This window comes from Astatotilapia calliptera, chromosome 12 (assembly GCF_900246225.1).
Source record: "Astatotilapia calliptera chromosome 12, fAstCal1.2, whole genome shotgun sequence".
Classification (NCBI taxonomy): Eukaryota; Metazoa; Chordata; class Actinopteri; order Cichliformes; family Cichlidae; genus Astatotilapia; species Astatotilapia calliptera.
In genome coordinates this window covers 24317995-24334052 of record NC_039313.1, presented here as the reverse complement: position 1 = coordinate 24334052, position 16058 = coordinate 24317995, and the positions used below count along the sequence as shown (strand labels likewise).

General features: G+C 38.7%; 1 protein-coding gene across 1 annotated transcript; it reads right to left on the bottom strand.

Annotated features, from left to right (window-relative positions):
• Positions 1-3769: 3769 nt before the first annotated feature.
• Positions 3770-15743, bottom strand: tmc1 (transmembrane channel-like 1). Its single transcript, XM_026187870.1, has 19 exons — positions 15671-15743; positions 12671-13142; positions 12393-12581; positions 12209-12299; positions 12040-12121; positions 11761-11867; positions 11564-11662; positions 11328-11470; positions 11097-11241; positions 10805-10999; positions 9277-9456; positions 9051-9203; positions 8366-8494; positions 8183-8250; positions 7797-8036; positions 7591-7716; positions 7389-7467; positions 6782-6908; positions 3770-4132 (listed from the first exon to the last, which is right to left on the bottom strand). Exons 1-19 carry the CDS (start codon positions 15741-15743, stop codon positions 3939-3941), a joined length of 2892 nt encoding a protein of 963 aa, XP_026043655.1. The 3' UTR covers positions 3770-3938.
• Positions 15744-16058: the final 315 nt, after the last annotated feature.

The following is a 16058-nucleotide window of genomic DNA, read 5'->3' as shown; positions in this document are numbered from 1 at the left end:
AGTTCCATGTTTCTGTTTATCTGGGTTTAAGATGCGGGTTTAGTTTCTTATGTCATTTCCTGTCTGTCTCTCGATGTCGAGCCTGCGTGTGATGTTTTATTGTGAAGGTCTGTGTCATATGTGAGTGTGCTCAGTTTACGTTTCCCCTGTCCCGTCAGCTCAGATTCCTCCCAGCTGTGTTGCCCTCCTGTCTCTCATCCCCTGATTACTGGTGTGTGTATTTAAGCCCAGTGTGTTCTTCTGCCTGTTGCCGGTTCGTCTGTGTTCCTCCGTGCCAGTCTGTGTTACTCGGTGTCCTGCTCGTCGTCTGCCTCTCTGCCCTTTGTCGTATGCTCCTAGGTCTGTTATTTTTTAGTTCTCCCAGTTTAGGTGTTTTCAGTTATTTGTTATGCCCCACTGTCTGTTTGCCACTACACCTCTGTTAATAAACTCAACGGCATCTCATCCACTGCATGCATCTTGGGTCCTTCTTCTAACTCCACACGGCTCGCCTCGGCAGCCGTGACAGGTTGCACCATCTTGCTGGAAAAACTCAGGGAACTTGCCAGCTTCAGTGAATAAAGAGGGAAACACATCATCATGTAGCAATTTCAAGTATCCAGTGGCCGTGAGGTTTCCATTGATGAAGAATGGACCCACTATCGTTGTACCCCATATACCACACCAAACCATCACTTCTGTTATTCCAACAGTCTTGGAGGGATCGATCCAATGTGGGTTAGCGAGTGCTACGCTGTGGGCTCTTGCTGAAAGAAGCTAGGACAGCCACTGATGTTTCTTCATTAGTGACAGTTTTCTTGCATCCACATTTTGGCAAATCCAACACTAAACCAGTTTCACGAAACTTAGCAAGAAGTTTGCTAACTGTAGCATGGGAGATGGGTGGTCTCGTAGGGTGTCTTGCATTGAAATCTGCTGCAATGACCTGGTTACTGCGTTCACCAGATATCAACACGATTTCGATTCGCTCCTCACGTGTTAACCTCTTTGACATGTCAATGGCTGTGAACAAAGAGAAACTTGTAAATAACTCATGAAAGAATAAAGTTACATTGAAACCAAGCACACCATTGTTTTTCTTGTGATATTACCAATAAGTTTGATGTGTCACATGGTCCTCTTCCTATTGAAAAAACAAAAGTTGCATCCAAAATGGCCGACTTCTAAATGGCCATCATGGTCACCACCCATCGTGAGGAGTTTGCCCCCTCACATATACTAATGTGCCACAAACAGGACTTTAATATCACCAACCATTCACATTTTATTACGGTGTATCCATATAAATGGCCCACCCTGTAGAATAATAAGAGAAGGTGATAGCTGCTGTCATTTCTTCTGTTAAAGTGAAACAAAACTGCAAATAAATTCAGTTTAAATTAACAGGAAGCAGCAATTTTTGATTGGTCAAATTCATTCAGTGTTTTGACAAGTTGTTTGTGATAAAACTGCCTGGAAGAATTCCTTAAACTAATGCAGCTGAATGCTGCTAAACATGAGGTTGTCCACTGGACGGACAGACAGATAGAGATAGATAGCCTAGATTTGATACATATGGATAAAACTTAAATCAAGAAATGTTTCACCATTTTGTAAAGGTCTCTGCAAAGCACAATTCTCCACAATTACAGGTATATGTAACCGGGTTCAGGTTCTGCGGCAGCATCTACAAGTAAAGAACTGCCCAAGCTCAAAGTCCAGGCTATCACCCAAAGCAATCATAGAATAGATCATTTAATTAAATGCTCCAAAAGGCACTGATACCAAAAACACAGTCAGCAGGTCCATTTAGTGAAGCTGAAGTGAGCTTCCACTTCCTGTGTAAACATTTCTGTACACATGCTTATTTCTAGTGAAATGCTGCTCATTATCAGGGCCTGACTTTGTTTAAAAGGCTGGTCTCAAGTAGCTCCTTTAAGAAGTGCAGTTTTTGGCACTTGAGCATTGCCTGTGCTTGGTCTCAACAATTTCACATGTTTCTGTGAAGCATGTTGAGTCTTCTGTGAAAACTCAGGCAGGGCTAGAGAGACAACCGTACTGACCTTTGCTCTCAAACCCAAAACTGGACACCCTCCAAGGAATCAAATCAGTGCTTATACTACCACAATGCCTCACTTCTTCCTTCTCTGTTATTAGTGAATAAAAGATGCCCATTGCAATCACCTGACGTTGAGATATCCGGTAATGTGCAACCTGTCATGGCTCAGTTTTCTGCCACATTGAAGAGAGGGACACCAGAAGAGAGGGACACTGGGGGACAGAGCCAAAACACAACTCCAGAAGGAGGGTGAAACAGGGGTCATCAGAGGACTGAAATTACCTGGACAAATAGAGTGTGGGGCAGATTATGACTGAGTCTTGGTGTACAGAGAGGATGCAGATTCTTTATTGCTTATCAAAGTTGCGTCAGCTTTCACTAAATATTGTGATTGACAGCCCCTTGGCTGCCGGTGAAAGAACAAAGCATAGAGACTTACTCAATTCTCAGGATCTCAAATAACTGCAGAATTAATACTTAATGCTTACTCGCCATGAATTGATCATGAGCATCAGTAGAAGTGGATTTGACTGACACTGAAGGTCTGTCGCATTATGAGCTTGCTAGCCTGTTGTCATAAATAATGTAGAAACAACAGTTATTCCTCAGCAGCCACCTGGAAATTGTACAGATCTAAAACTTCATCAAATCAAATCTGCACAAAACTGAGATGAAAGAAGTGTAAATATAGACTGTCATGTTACTAAAGTTCAATTAATGTTAGTTTTGGCTAACGGTGTTACGTCATTGATTTAAATGTCAGGTTGACTGACAGGACTGTTCAGTGTCCAGCAAGTGCAGAGTGCAATTAGCTGTAGGGACACTTGATAAGGCCGCTCATTTATCAGATGATACGAGTCAGATATCTCTGCTACATGATGCGGGTCAAATCTGAATTTTTGGCACAGTTTTGTTCATTTTGCTTTGGCAAAAATTAATAACCTGGCTTCTGATGTGGCACTTAAAACTCATGGATTGTATCATATTTACCACATGTAGATAAAAAAATTAGAGTCAAGCTGAGCATCTAGTCCAGCAAGAGGTGAATGATTCATTTAAACCTTGGTAGTTAGGTTAAATGGCCTCCGTGTCTAATGAATTGTTTAATACTTTGGCCCGGTCACAGTTCTAAGAAACTACCAGGCTGGTTACTTTGAAGGCTGAAGAAGTGAAGGAAGACCCCATTATATTTTGGTGTCATAGCACCAGTAAAGGGTTGAGTTTTATTCATATATGTCCAAATGAGGCATTGCTGGATTCCACAGTTCAAGATCATTTCAAAGCAAGACATCTGAAATTGTATTTTTTTTAAAAAGGCTTAAGAGGGTTTTTTTCACAATCTAGTTTTTCCCCACATTCAATATAATCAATCCAGAGGAATACAGTCAAATTTGGCTTAACCTGCAACACAGAAAGTACGGTTTTATCTTGACCGATCAAAAAAAAAAAAAGCTAGGTTACTGGACTCTGGAGCCTTTCTTAGGAAATACAGATATTTATATTCTTAGAAATACAGATGAAATACAGATATTTGCGGTATTTGAAATTTCCAGGCTAAAAACATGGTTCTACACATCATAGAGAAGTGGACTGTTAACCTTGTTGGAAGTCTGCAGATCCAGAGGGTGCTTTTAGTTGGTTAATAGCTTTAAGACAAGGACTACATGAGAACTTTAATGTAAAATTAAAAAGAAAACAAAGCACTGATTTTGTTAACATATATTTAGTAAACAAAGGAGTGACAGTACAGTTCATCTATCTTTTCATCATATACACAGACTGTAAAGGAGAAAAAAAACGTATTCATAAGAAGCGATTAATGTGCACTAACTACTATCAGTCCAGCATGAATTTCTCAGTAAAGTGCTTTATTTTCCCATATTTGTTTTGTGTTGTTGTGTCAGTGTCTCTGCAGGCTCGGCACCCTGTACATCCTGGGCTCAGTTTGCCGAGCAAAACCAGGCAGGTATCCAGAAGGCCCGTGGTTGCCACGGTCGTGGGTCCTTGAGCCTGAGTCTCTGCTGGACGGCATCTGGCTTCCTCTGCCGCCAACAGGAGGAGGGTTCTGACCGCTGACGTGGATATCTGTATCATCTGCAATCAAAATAAGAGGAATCTATGATTTCAGGTGTGGGGACAAAACAATGACACTGCTAACCGCCATCAACACAGAGTATAATCCAGTGGGGAAAATAACATTTGACAGTTCACACTGTAAACCTTTACTGCTAATATTACGAAGACTAATACTGCTTCTGTGTTCCAGATTAATCTCTATTCTTGAAAAAAAAATCTCATTAGCTAATTCAGCAAAAGTTGTCATGCTATGTAAAATCTAAATAAAAACAGACTGCAATGATTTGCAAGCTCACTCAACTTTACAAATCATATTTTATTCACAATAGAAGAAAGAAAATATATCATATGTTTAAACTGAGAAGATGTACAATTTTAAGAAAAATACTGACTTATTTTGAATTTATGATAGGAAAATATCTCAGAAGGTTAACATGCAATAGGTCAGTAACATTGATTGGGTTCTTTCTAAGAGTGTCTTGGAGAGGTAGAGTTTCTCAGAAGCAAAGATAAGCAGAGGCTCATCCATCTGCAAAAAACTTGTGTTTCCAAATTTGTCGCATGAAACTGCAAGCACTTTTCATGTGTATCTTTTACTGTTTAGAAGCAACGTCAACCTCTATTATGTATGCAACAGAAAATAGGATAAATGTAGATATATCTATATGTTATATATACTATATAAATAGAGTTATAGTTTGTATTCACATCTACTGACATTATTTTATCATTATTTTAATATAACACAAGGTTCAGTTAGCTTTGCACAAAAAAATAGAAACCTCCTCCAAAGAGCTGCTTTTCACTTTCTTGGTTTGACTATATTTCAGAGCCAGTACTTTTTTACTTTTACTTGAATAAATTAGTTGAATTAGTACTTCAGTTTTTCTGGAGTATTTTTAACAGTAGTATTTGTACTTCTACTTAAGCACAGAATGTCTGTACTTTTGCCAACACTCCTGAGCACCTACAAATAGACATTAAAGCACATGCAAAGAAGACATGCTGTCTTCTCTGGGTCAACACTCATTCAAAACCAACTGAGCCAAAGTGGAAAACAGCATTATGCTTAGATGAATTGAAATTTCAAACTCTTTTTGGAAAACATGGATGCTATAGCCTCTGCAAAGGCAAGTTTAGACCTTTGAGGGTTCTCCAGCACCCCCAAATTTAGAGCACTGGAAATTCAGAGCACCCCTAAAAGTAACTAAAATAATAATTGTGATGACAGCATATCTTAGTACTCTTCATTCATCCTCATTATCTTCAGATGTTATATTTTCCTAAGTTTTCTATTGACAGAAGTACAGGATAGAATGAAAACAGGTTTAATATCCAGTGTTGTTGATGTCATGATGTTACAGCGCGCTCCTACAGAGGTGTTGATGCTTCAGCAGTGTGGCTTGTCATCAATACACTAAATAAGTCTTAATATTGGTATAAACTGATGTGGATCAGTTTATGTCTTTCATTCACATTTAACTTTTCGGTGACGGCACAAAGACTGAGAGAAGAGGATAGAGAGGGCTGATGACAGCAAAGAGAGAGAGAGAGAGAGCAAAAAGAGGCAGGTCAAAGAGAACATGTGGTCAAATTTATCAAAAATGATAAAGGCGCAACTTCTGTTTTACCCATAGTCAATAATGATAATTTCACAGCTGTGTGTTGCACTGTTGTCCATTGTGGATCCCTTACTTGCTCTTATAATAATTATTATGAGATTATATTTTTGGTATTTTCTAGTTAAGTGTAGAGGGTGGAAAGAGCGAGAGACAAGACAGAGATTCTAAAAAGAGTATATTGGTATGAATGGCAGCATTTTACAGGATTAACTCCACTCTAAACATGGCAGGATGACTCCCACTACATTGATGTGATGGAATACAAATATGTTATCCACTCGTGAAATTGGGGTACATGTTGCTCTGTGCTGAGGTTGCATAACAAAGGGAGTATTTATATGAATTCAAAAACTGTAATATAAAACAACTATTACAGTTTGCTTCATGTACAAGTCTATGGAGTGGCAGGGTGATTTTCCAGTGTCTATACTGAATAATGCTACTTTAAGTGCTTGATGATTTGGTGGACTGCCTCTATGTAATTAGAGACTGACATAATGTTGTGCATGTTTTTCATCTTACTTCTTAAACTCCTTTAATAACTGAGCCTTTGCCGCAGGTTTGATCACTTTAAGGCTCCATTTTAAAATGGGTGGATTAGACTGAAATCTCTGATTATTCACTCTGAATTATTCTGAAACACTACAATAGATCATCCAACTAATTGGGTAACTTGGGGTTGAAAAGGTGAAAAGGGTTGTAAACAGCATAAAAGAAGAGGGGACGTGCCCCTGCCCCAAGGTTTTTGAGATGTGTTGCTGTCATCAAATTCAAAATAAGCTGATATTTTTCTCAAATGGTAAAAAGTAAATAAATACATTTTTTTTTAAATCCAGTATTTGATATTAATATAACACTGATGGTGCTGTTAATATTTCTCTTTCATTTTACAGCATCCCAACTTTTACTTTTATGTTTGTTAATTTCACAACAAAGTCAAATTTCCTAAAACAATAAGATGAATCTTGAAGTTGTGAATTATCTTAAATCATCTTAAATCTTCAGGTTTACCTTCTTTATTAATATTTGAAATCAAAAGACTCACCTTCTTGATCCTGTACTGAAGCATTGTTGTTCCTTTGTTGCTCTTGTGCAGTCTTTCTGGCCTCCTCCAAATCCATTTGAGCTTTCAGTGCTGCTCGTTTGTTCTTCCTCTTGTTCTCCTCATTTTGCTTAAAAAAAATCACCAAGAGACAAAAACAAAACAAAAACAAAAGATACCCACACGTGTTATTTTTCAGATCACTCAGAGCAAGCACGTACATTTACCCAGCATCTCTTCTGCAGATTTGTTATTGGTGGAACCTGTAGTGGGTTTTTGGATAGATCTGAACTGTCAGGCTTTGCTGCTCTCTGCTGGAGAGATAACACTAATACAATTGCGTGACAGCAGTCATGCATCACAGTGGCCTCGGGCGGTCTCTTTGTGAACTTCAGTGCTGTTTGAAAGCATACCAACTGCTAAAATTAACTATGAAAACAAACCTAGAGAACATCCAACTTACATACATGAAATTTCTTGGGATATTTTTTACTCTCAAAACTCGTCACTTGATTCTGAATGCTATCCAGGTGCAATTTCTGGTCAGAGAAACCACAAAACAGCTACAGCAGTACGTGCTACATTAGAGGAAAAGCAAAACTGAAATTACCATTTGTAGCTTTTTCTTCAGCTCCACATTTGCTTCTCTGTAGCTTTTGGATGTAGATTGCAAGTAATAAATGGCCAGTCTGAAAGATAAAATAACACATGATTACCACCAAAGTTCTTACCACTTTAACACTGAAAGAAAATGATGACAGCATTGTGAAATATACTTATTTATGGATTTACATAGTCTGCTGTTAACTCACACCATAAGAAGTATGAAGGGTAGCACCAATCCAGGGTTAGAGGCATAGCTGAAAACTTTGCTAAACCATGGAGGAAAGTCAGACTCCAGAGTCTCGTGGATCACATCAAACATGCGGTTCTTACCACTGTCAAAAAGATGGTAGTGGTTATAAAAACCCAAGTCATTTTTATTTTAAAGCTAGATACCCTGAACTAGTGTCATTACCTGAAAGGTCCACAGTCAAATGAAGGGGGAATGGAGACAATGGTGTAGATGGCAGGCAGTGTGGACAGAAAGAGGATGACCAGCAACATGGCCATGTAGAAGTTGTTGGAACCAGAGGCTTTGAAGACCCTTTCTTGTGGCACATTACAGCACATAACAGCCCAGCACTGCAGGTACATGGAGACATGGAGCCGGATGACGTTTAAGGCAGGCAGACAGGGCGCATAGAAGGAACCCATCCTGAAAGCAAAGATTAGAAAAAGCAGGACAGATGCTGAGCTAGTAAGAGGCTTTTATCAATATGAAAACCATGATGAACCTAGCTGAAAGTAAAACACCATCCTGAAATAAGAATCTTCTGAGTGAAACAATTGCTGCTTTCCTACCATATCATTCCTTGATTGAAGATCAGGCCCAAAACGTTCCCACTGACGTCAAACTCAGAGTAGGATGGCTTTTACAAATGAGAAATTAAAGGCAACTATTACTTTTGCCACACTTTTTTTTTTCTCCAAAGAGTGACATTTTTAAATTCGAGTAACAAATAAGTGATAGAAAAGATGACTCACAAAGCCAGCCTCTAGGTCCCAACACCAGCAGTAGTTGAGAAAACGAACAAGAACTGCTCTCAGGAAATCACCAATCAGCAGTGTGATGTAAGTTGTCATTGTGTCAGATATGATCAAGCGAACAAACTCCTACAAATTAAGAAATCATTTAGCATTAATTTCGCGTCAACATCAAAATTAACATCATCACCCACTCTGAAAACAACAGTTTTATTTCAACATAAAAGCCCCTGAACATTTGTAATGTTTATCGCTTTTAACAATAAGATCAGAGTATGTTTCCTTAGTTAATGCAACAGAAATCCATTAATACAAAGTTAACTAAAGTACAAACTGCAACTACAATGTTTACTTTGATTTTCAACTAAAGCATTATAATAATGGGGGAAATAATTATTTGAATTTGTAAGTTAGTTCATTTCAGCTCAGAAGTATTAATTTATTTGCATGTCATTGAGTGAAATAATGATTTGACCTCCAAACAAAACATGGCTAAATACTTCATGGCCTCGTCCAGTGGCCCCTCATTGCAGTTAAATTATTTTACCCACTATATTCATGTGATTGTTTCATATTGTCATTAATTTTATCATTTCCTTATTTATTGGTATCCACAGCCTAATGCCATAACAACAATTACATCACTTAGTTACATAATAGTACAGACGCACACATGCACACTGACCTGGCCTACCATTGTCTCCCAGCAAGGCCCTCTGGGCACATCAGCAGGGTGGATTGTGACGGGTGGAGCAGTACTGTTTTCTAAAACGGTGCCATTGTAAAGACTGGCCTCCCACATGGTTATATTAAACTTCACTACCTTTTCCTCTTTCCTCTGAGACAAACACTTTGGATTAATCATCCTATAAAATTACAATCTCATAAATCGATACACAATGACTTCTCACTTTAAGGTTGATCTCATCCATGAGTGCAATAATGAAGGTGTAGAGATTTCCCAAGAAGAGGGCAAAGATGCGACCGAGCTGCCACTGCAGGGCAACCCGCGGGTGGTAGTTCTCCAGGGTGCTGATTACATCAAACAGCATCGGACAGAACATCCCCAGTAATGACATGACCATGTTCACCTGAGAAATACATCAGAAAACTAATGTAATTACTCTGAGGACAACTTGGGAGTGCATGGGTTTTTTATTTAGTGTGTAACTTTGTATAACGCCTTACAAAAATGACATTTGATGCAACTGAATAGCTGGTGGCTGTGATCGCTGTAAATCTGGGCAGAATATTACCATTGACATGAACGGTGTGCACTCCTGTGAAAACTAAGTACATGCCATGATTGCAGAGTTGTAGCTCATAGGCAGGTCTTTAGCTTTCAGACAGATTTTCAGACAGATGTCCTTTGATGAACATTTGACTCTAGAATACTTTAGTATGCATTTATTCAGTTCAATATCTGCAAGGTCCTAGTTCCTGTGGCTGTGAAATAACCCTAAATCATCAGCCCTCCACTACCATGCTTAATAGTTGGTATGAGGCAGTTTTGCTGATATTCTGTGTTTGGTTTTTACTGTGTTTTTCACAAACATGGTGCTAATGGCGAAACATCTCCACTTTGGTCTTGTCAGTTCAGAGGACATTGGTCCAGATGTCTTGTGGTTTGTTCAGGTGAAATTTACAAACGTAAACTGTGTTGCTGTCTTCAACATGGTCTACATAAAGTCTTGTGAAAACTTTATTTTTCACATGACTCAAAATGTCAGTTTAAAATTTCTTCCTCAGTGTAATTCACAGAGCAAACTGAGAATATTTTAACAACTCACCTCAAACAGCTTTATGTAGAACACGTGGTATGTGCTACAGCTAACGAACTTCAACATTTAGATCTGGGTCTAGGTGAGTTTGCTCAGGTATGGAACTTGTTACTTATCTGCTTCATCATCAGCCAATATTTAAGAAACATCTCCAACATCCAGTCAGATTACGCGTTTCTCCTGACTGCTAAGCAGGCTTCTTTATGCTCTCCTGTAAACTTTAAAGTCTAACGCCTTTATTTCGATGCTTTCCAGTGTCCCCCAGTTCCCATAGAGAAGTTCACTTCTCAGATTTACTTACCCGTCACAGTCAAACTGGTCCATTCCTCCAGAAATACTCACAGCACTCTCACCTGCTCTCACCTTGTGTAAAGAATCTTATCTGGACTCACCCACCACACCCCCTCTCCAAATGACCTGATCACTTTCCCAAAATGCTCCTTAGTGACTATGTTAAACTATAAAACTCCTTTCTTTGGGTTTGGATTGCACTTTTTATTGTCACTATTTTGGCCTTGGACAAGAACTGCAGGACAAATTCTAAATATTATTTAATTAAACCTCAGCAAGTTTTGCTTGCAGCCAAAATTATTCATAAACTTCCTTTTGTAAATGTTATTTCTCATTAATTCCCCCTCTCTCTTTCTCTCATGTCTACCTCATTCCTTTCCCACCACGTGTGATTCTCCAGTCCATCTAAGGCAAATTTCTGAGAACGCCGCACTACAAAGTAGATGAGGTATCCACTTCCTGCTAAGCAGCACAAGACCAGGAAGTTGGCCAGCACACGCAAGAATCGAGTCAGATGGATGTTGTCATCCTTGTGGCTCTCTTGCTCCTCTAAGATTGCCTCCTATAGTGGTAGAAGAAGTGGTAGAGTGTAATGTACTGTATGATACTTGGCTTGCATTAATCAGCATACTGGAAAGCAGACAGTGAGCTGCACTAACCTTGAAGCTGGTGGTGATGGAAGCAAACTTATTGTCTGCTGTTTCAGCATTTCCTATCAGGTAGTCCCAGCTGGTGAACATTTTCCAGCTGAAATTGAAGCTGTTATCATCGCCGACCCCTGATTCATTTGCATTACGTGCCATCCTTTAATTTAAAAGTAAGTACATGATTCACTAAAACACTGTGGATAGAATAGATTTGTCTTTTGTATATAGACATAGCAAACATACGTTCTGATGACCACCATGTAGCTATAGGCCACTGTACCGACACCAACCAGGAAGTAAGACAGAGGCATGCGAAACTTGAGCCAGCCCACCGTACGTTGATTGTTGTAGTAGCCATAGAAGAGGACTGAGTACTGTGCGTAACCCTGTGGATACAATACTTTAATTGGGGGTGACTATTTATTACTACATCAGAGGAGAAATTGCCAACAAAGACAAATAAAATAATACCCACTGACCCCAAAGTCCCAAAGAACAGCAAAGTCCATCGCACTGGCCTCCTCAGCTCTGGGGACAGTCTTTCTTGGCATGCTCCCATAAGGTCGCCCCATTAATGCCTGTAAGCAAAATGCACAGAGAAGGATTACATCGTTTCTGGGGGGAAATGCAAAAGACATAATTCAGGTGCGGTGCATGAAAAAAAAAGACAGCATACCTCCGGTACCATAACCAGGCCAAAGGTCAGACCAAACAAGATCATATTGATGCCATACATCCACCTCAGAAAGATAAAGTATGAGGCAACTGAGGAGCCAAAATGACCTGCAGAGCAGAGTACAAAATAACATATGAACAAATGAATATGTGCATCTGCTATAAAACCACAATGTAAGCTATCCTGCTTCTCACAGAAAAGATAAGGCCTTGGAAATTAGAAATGATATATGCGACTATTGAGCAGCCCTTTGTATTTAAAAAATAAAAGCACACCTACTTTCAATCTCCTTTATTTTCATCTCCCATGGGATGCATGCAGTTTTGAAGTTTTCAAAGTCCCGTTGGAATTTCATCCATTTCTAATGATATGAATAATTTTTTTAATGAATCATGTATTTGTTTATGTTATTTAATGATTACATAAAGAAGTAAAAGTAAGTCCTCACCTTGGTCATCAGGACTTTGTATGCATAGAGCTTCCTGCCTTTTCCCTTTCCCAAGGCACCTTCATATTTTTCCACAAACTCCTGAGACTCCCTGAAATAAAAAAGCAAATATTAGAGTTCAAAATACTTCTGGTATTTTGAATTACAGCAGAACAAATCAGAATGATTTATCCATATGAAGTACCTTAAAGTGACAAGTTTCTTTTTCATTGGCCAGGGTTTTCCCCTTAGACTTTGGATCAGTTTCTTCCTCTCATCCACTGCCTCCTTCAGCTTCTCCAGCTCCTCTGGAGAGAGACACTCCGGCCTCACCACATCCTTGTCATTGTCCTCTTCTTCATCATCATCCTCTTCGCTTGTCTCTGGCTCTGAACTGAAGCATTAATGTCTTTTAGGGCCCTTTTTTTGTCTAACTGACAGAGTTTTCCATAGATAAGGTGAAATTATAAGATGATACACTACCTTGTTTCAGCCTTCTTGTGCTTTTTTTTTTTTATGTCCCGGGCTTTTTCCTTTACCAGCTGTTTACCTCCATCTTCTTTCTTCTCTCCCTTTTTGGTACTTCCCTGTTTCTTTTTTCCCTTATCAACATTTTCATCAACTTCTCGCACTTCCTCCTTCTCCATTCTGCGTGTTTTTTCATTTCTGATATCCTTTCTTGCTTTTGTTCCCTTGCCACCTGTCAGTTGAGCTTCTTCCTCTTCGTTGTTCTCTCTTCTGCTTGTTTCTTGTTTACTCTTAGCTCTTTTTCGCTTGCTTCTTTCTCTTTTCTCAGATACGGCCTGTAAATCCTCTTCCCCTTCTCCCGCTCTTGTTCCTCCTTTTCTTCTCTCATTTCTCCTCTTCTTTTTCTGCCTGTCACCATCTCTTCTTTTTGTTCTGTGTGTTTTACTCTCATGTTCCTCTTGCAAGGACAAATCTGCATCTTGTTCACCTGCAGTTGACATTTAAACATTACTTTTTGTTAACTTCTTACTATTTATACTCACATAACACTGTCAATCTGTCAGTACTGTTGCTTTCTTTTCACTGCGATGCTCACAGAAAGTTATCTTTTGATACTGTGAAGTTGGCTCGTGCTAAATTAAATAGTTTCCTTTCCTCTCTCATGCTATCACATGTTTTAAGGCATGATAGTACTGTGATGACTGAGGAAAATCAAAAGAACTTCAAATGATTTTCAAAGTGTGTTGGTGGCAACAGTAGTGGAGCATCTGTGTGAAGAAACGAAACACGAGCATGGAATTATTTTTCTGCCAAAAGTCAAACATAAATAAAGTCTAATAAAGTTTTTTTGTTTTGTTTTGTTTTTTCTAGTAATTTTGCTTATTTAAAGTATTTTTAATAAACAAGCTGAAGACTAACCTTCATCTGCATAAGTACCTGCAAAATCCAGTCCAGTGTGAACAATGGGAGACAGATATTTTATCAATGAAAATTAATTAAAGAATTGAGTATACCTTGTTTTTTTCATCTTAGCCATAATAACTGCATTTGCCTCATAATCGTTTTATCTTATGCTTAATTTTTAAATTCGATAATCTGTGGTATCATGTCTTTTAAAAATTATGTTCTCACACAAACTAAACTTTGTTTTAATCATCAGGGCAAGTTTGATATGAGCACACTACAAATAGATGAGTGTTCATCACATTGGAACCCATTAAGTCTTTGCAATTTTCATGACCTTGAGGCTCCCCTCTATTTTCTGTTACCAGAGTCCCAGCTTAATACAGCCAGTGGCTACTTCATTAGTTACACTTGTTCAGCTGTCTTTTAAAATCAATATTTAATCAGCAAATCATATGGCACCAACTCAATGCATTTAGACGCATAGACGAGGTCAAGATGACCTGCTGAAGCTTAAACTGAGCATCAGAATGGGGAAGAAAGCTGCTCTAAGTGACTTTGAATGTGTCATCGTCATTGGTGCCAGATGGTCTGAGTGTTTCAGAGATGCTTTAGTGTTTACAGAGAATGGTTTGAAAATGTCCAGTGAGCAGCAGTTCTCAAGGCTTTTTCTCTGGGTGATTTCTGCTGTGATGTTTGGATTGTAGAGTCAAAATTTCTGATTCCAGTAGGATAAGTTTCCATAAAATGTCCATTGAGTATATATGAATTTAAAAATTAAGACTGTAGTTTAGTTGTATGGGAGCATATTTGTAGCAAAGAATGTGCCTTTTAAAGTGATGCCTTTAATTTAAGGGTCCACAGAAAAGACAAACTTAGGTCTTAGACAACTTTTTTAAGTTACTCAGCATGAGTGATGATCATAATTAGATTACTGGAAAGTTTAAGATCTCCTGGTTAAAAACTGACAAATGTGTGTCATTATTGATCATGTTAAGTCCTAATTGATACAGTATAATGATGTTTTAAAGTGCAGATTTAGTATAAAGTACATATTGCAAACACAGAAACTACAAAAATAATAAGAAAGGAAAGATTTGCTGAAAGCAAGACATGTAGGCTTCCTGCTATTTCACAGACCAGATGTTGTTTTAAGAGCTTTTTTAGGTTTGCAGCGAGATGAGTAGTATTAATTCTTTCTCTTTCTGAATATTGTATTCCATGATATAAAACATTTTTAACATTATCGTGCTGTGTTTTTCCTGCAACTTTACATTTGTTATTTTTAAGATAAATACATCTGACTTCTCTACAACATAACTAAACCTTTTAGATAACCTCTTTATAAATCCAGCCCTTCTGTTTTTTGTTTTTTTTTTCACATCTCCAATACCACAGTGAACCCTTTCACTGGTGGAGCTTAACCTACCTCATTATGCACCTCGAACTATTGTGCACTAAAGGGGGATGAAGAGGAAAACAAAGAGGACCACTGACAGACTGAACAGATATTTATGTAGTCGGCCTTTTGATGTGTGTCCTTAGTGTAACCGGAGTGGCCATCACATGGGTCATTATGGCTGGGTGCAGCAGAAGGGCACAAAAGAGGCAAACAATGGCTTAATGAAGGGAGACGGGATGACTAAGCCCACAAGGATGGGGGAGACAGCCAAGGGCAAGAGGCCAGCTCCCAAATATGCAGCAAAGTGAACAGGAGGCAAGAACTGGGTGATTAAACATCTTTGTGCTGGGCAATAGCTGGCGTTTTAATGATTTTATTAATTAGAGGCAGACATCAAGTAACTGTACTTCATCTTACTGAACATTAACCTCAATAAATTAGGATGTTTTGTCAGAAAAATACACTCAAATCAGTTATCATAGCTACAACTACCACAAAGACCAAAAGCTCTTCCTCTATTTAACTAATGAGTATTTACCAATATCAACATTTTCCCTAATAAACATGTTGATATTTGTGTAGAAATTAGATTTTTTTTCCAGTAAAGGCCTGTAAATCTAATCGACTTGTATCATCCCAGCCACAAAGAATTAATGTGTTGCCGTCATAAAAACTCTGAAGAATATGTAAAAGCATGCTAATGGGCTTACTGTCATTCTCAGAGGTGATCAGACTGTCCCGAGGCATCTTCCTCTCATGGTCCTGGAAGAATTTCTCCACCATCCAGAGGTCATGTAAGCTAGAAAAAGAGTAAAGCTACAGTGTTTCAGTGGTCTTACGCTGGTCTCCCTCCTTTTACATCTTCTGCATCTCAGGTGAGGATGCAACTTATCCAAATGTGTGTGGGGGTGGGGGTGAGTGTTTAGGGCTGGTACATGATGAGTAATTCGCATGAGAAGTTTACTTTTTCCTCGCCACCCACTGACCCGAAACAGGGACATTGATAGCCTGGAAACCCTAGAGCCACACAATTTCACTAGCAATCAATTATTCAAAACAGTTATGACTTTCTTTATGTGGCTGTGTGTGAATGTTTAT

Bases quoted from the DNA above. Each gene is read 5' to 3' on its own strand.
- tmc1 (XM_026187870.1), bottom strand. From the start codon at position 15,743: ATGGTGGAGAAATTCTTCCAGGACCATGAGAGGAAGATGCCTCGGGAC. The intron at 12,582-12,670 runs GTAGTGTATCAT...TTAATGCTTCAG, and splicing joins CACAAGAAGGCTGAAACAAG to TTCAGAGCCAGAGACAAGCG. The intron at 11,471-11,563 runs GTCAGTGGGTAT...TTGTATCCACAG, and splicing joins CTGTTCTTTGGGACTTTGGG to GGTTACGCACAGTACTCAGT.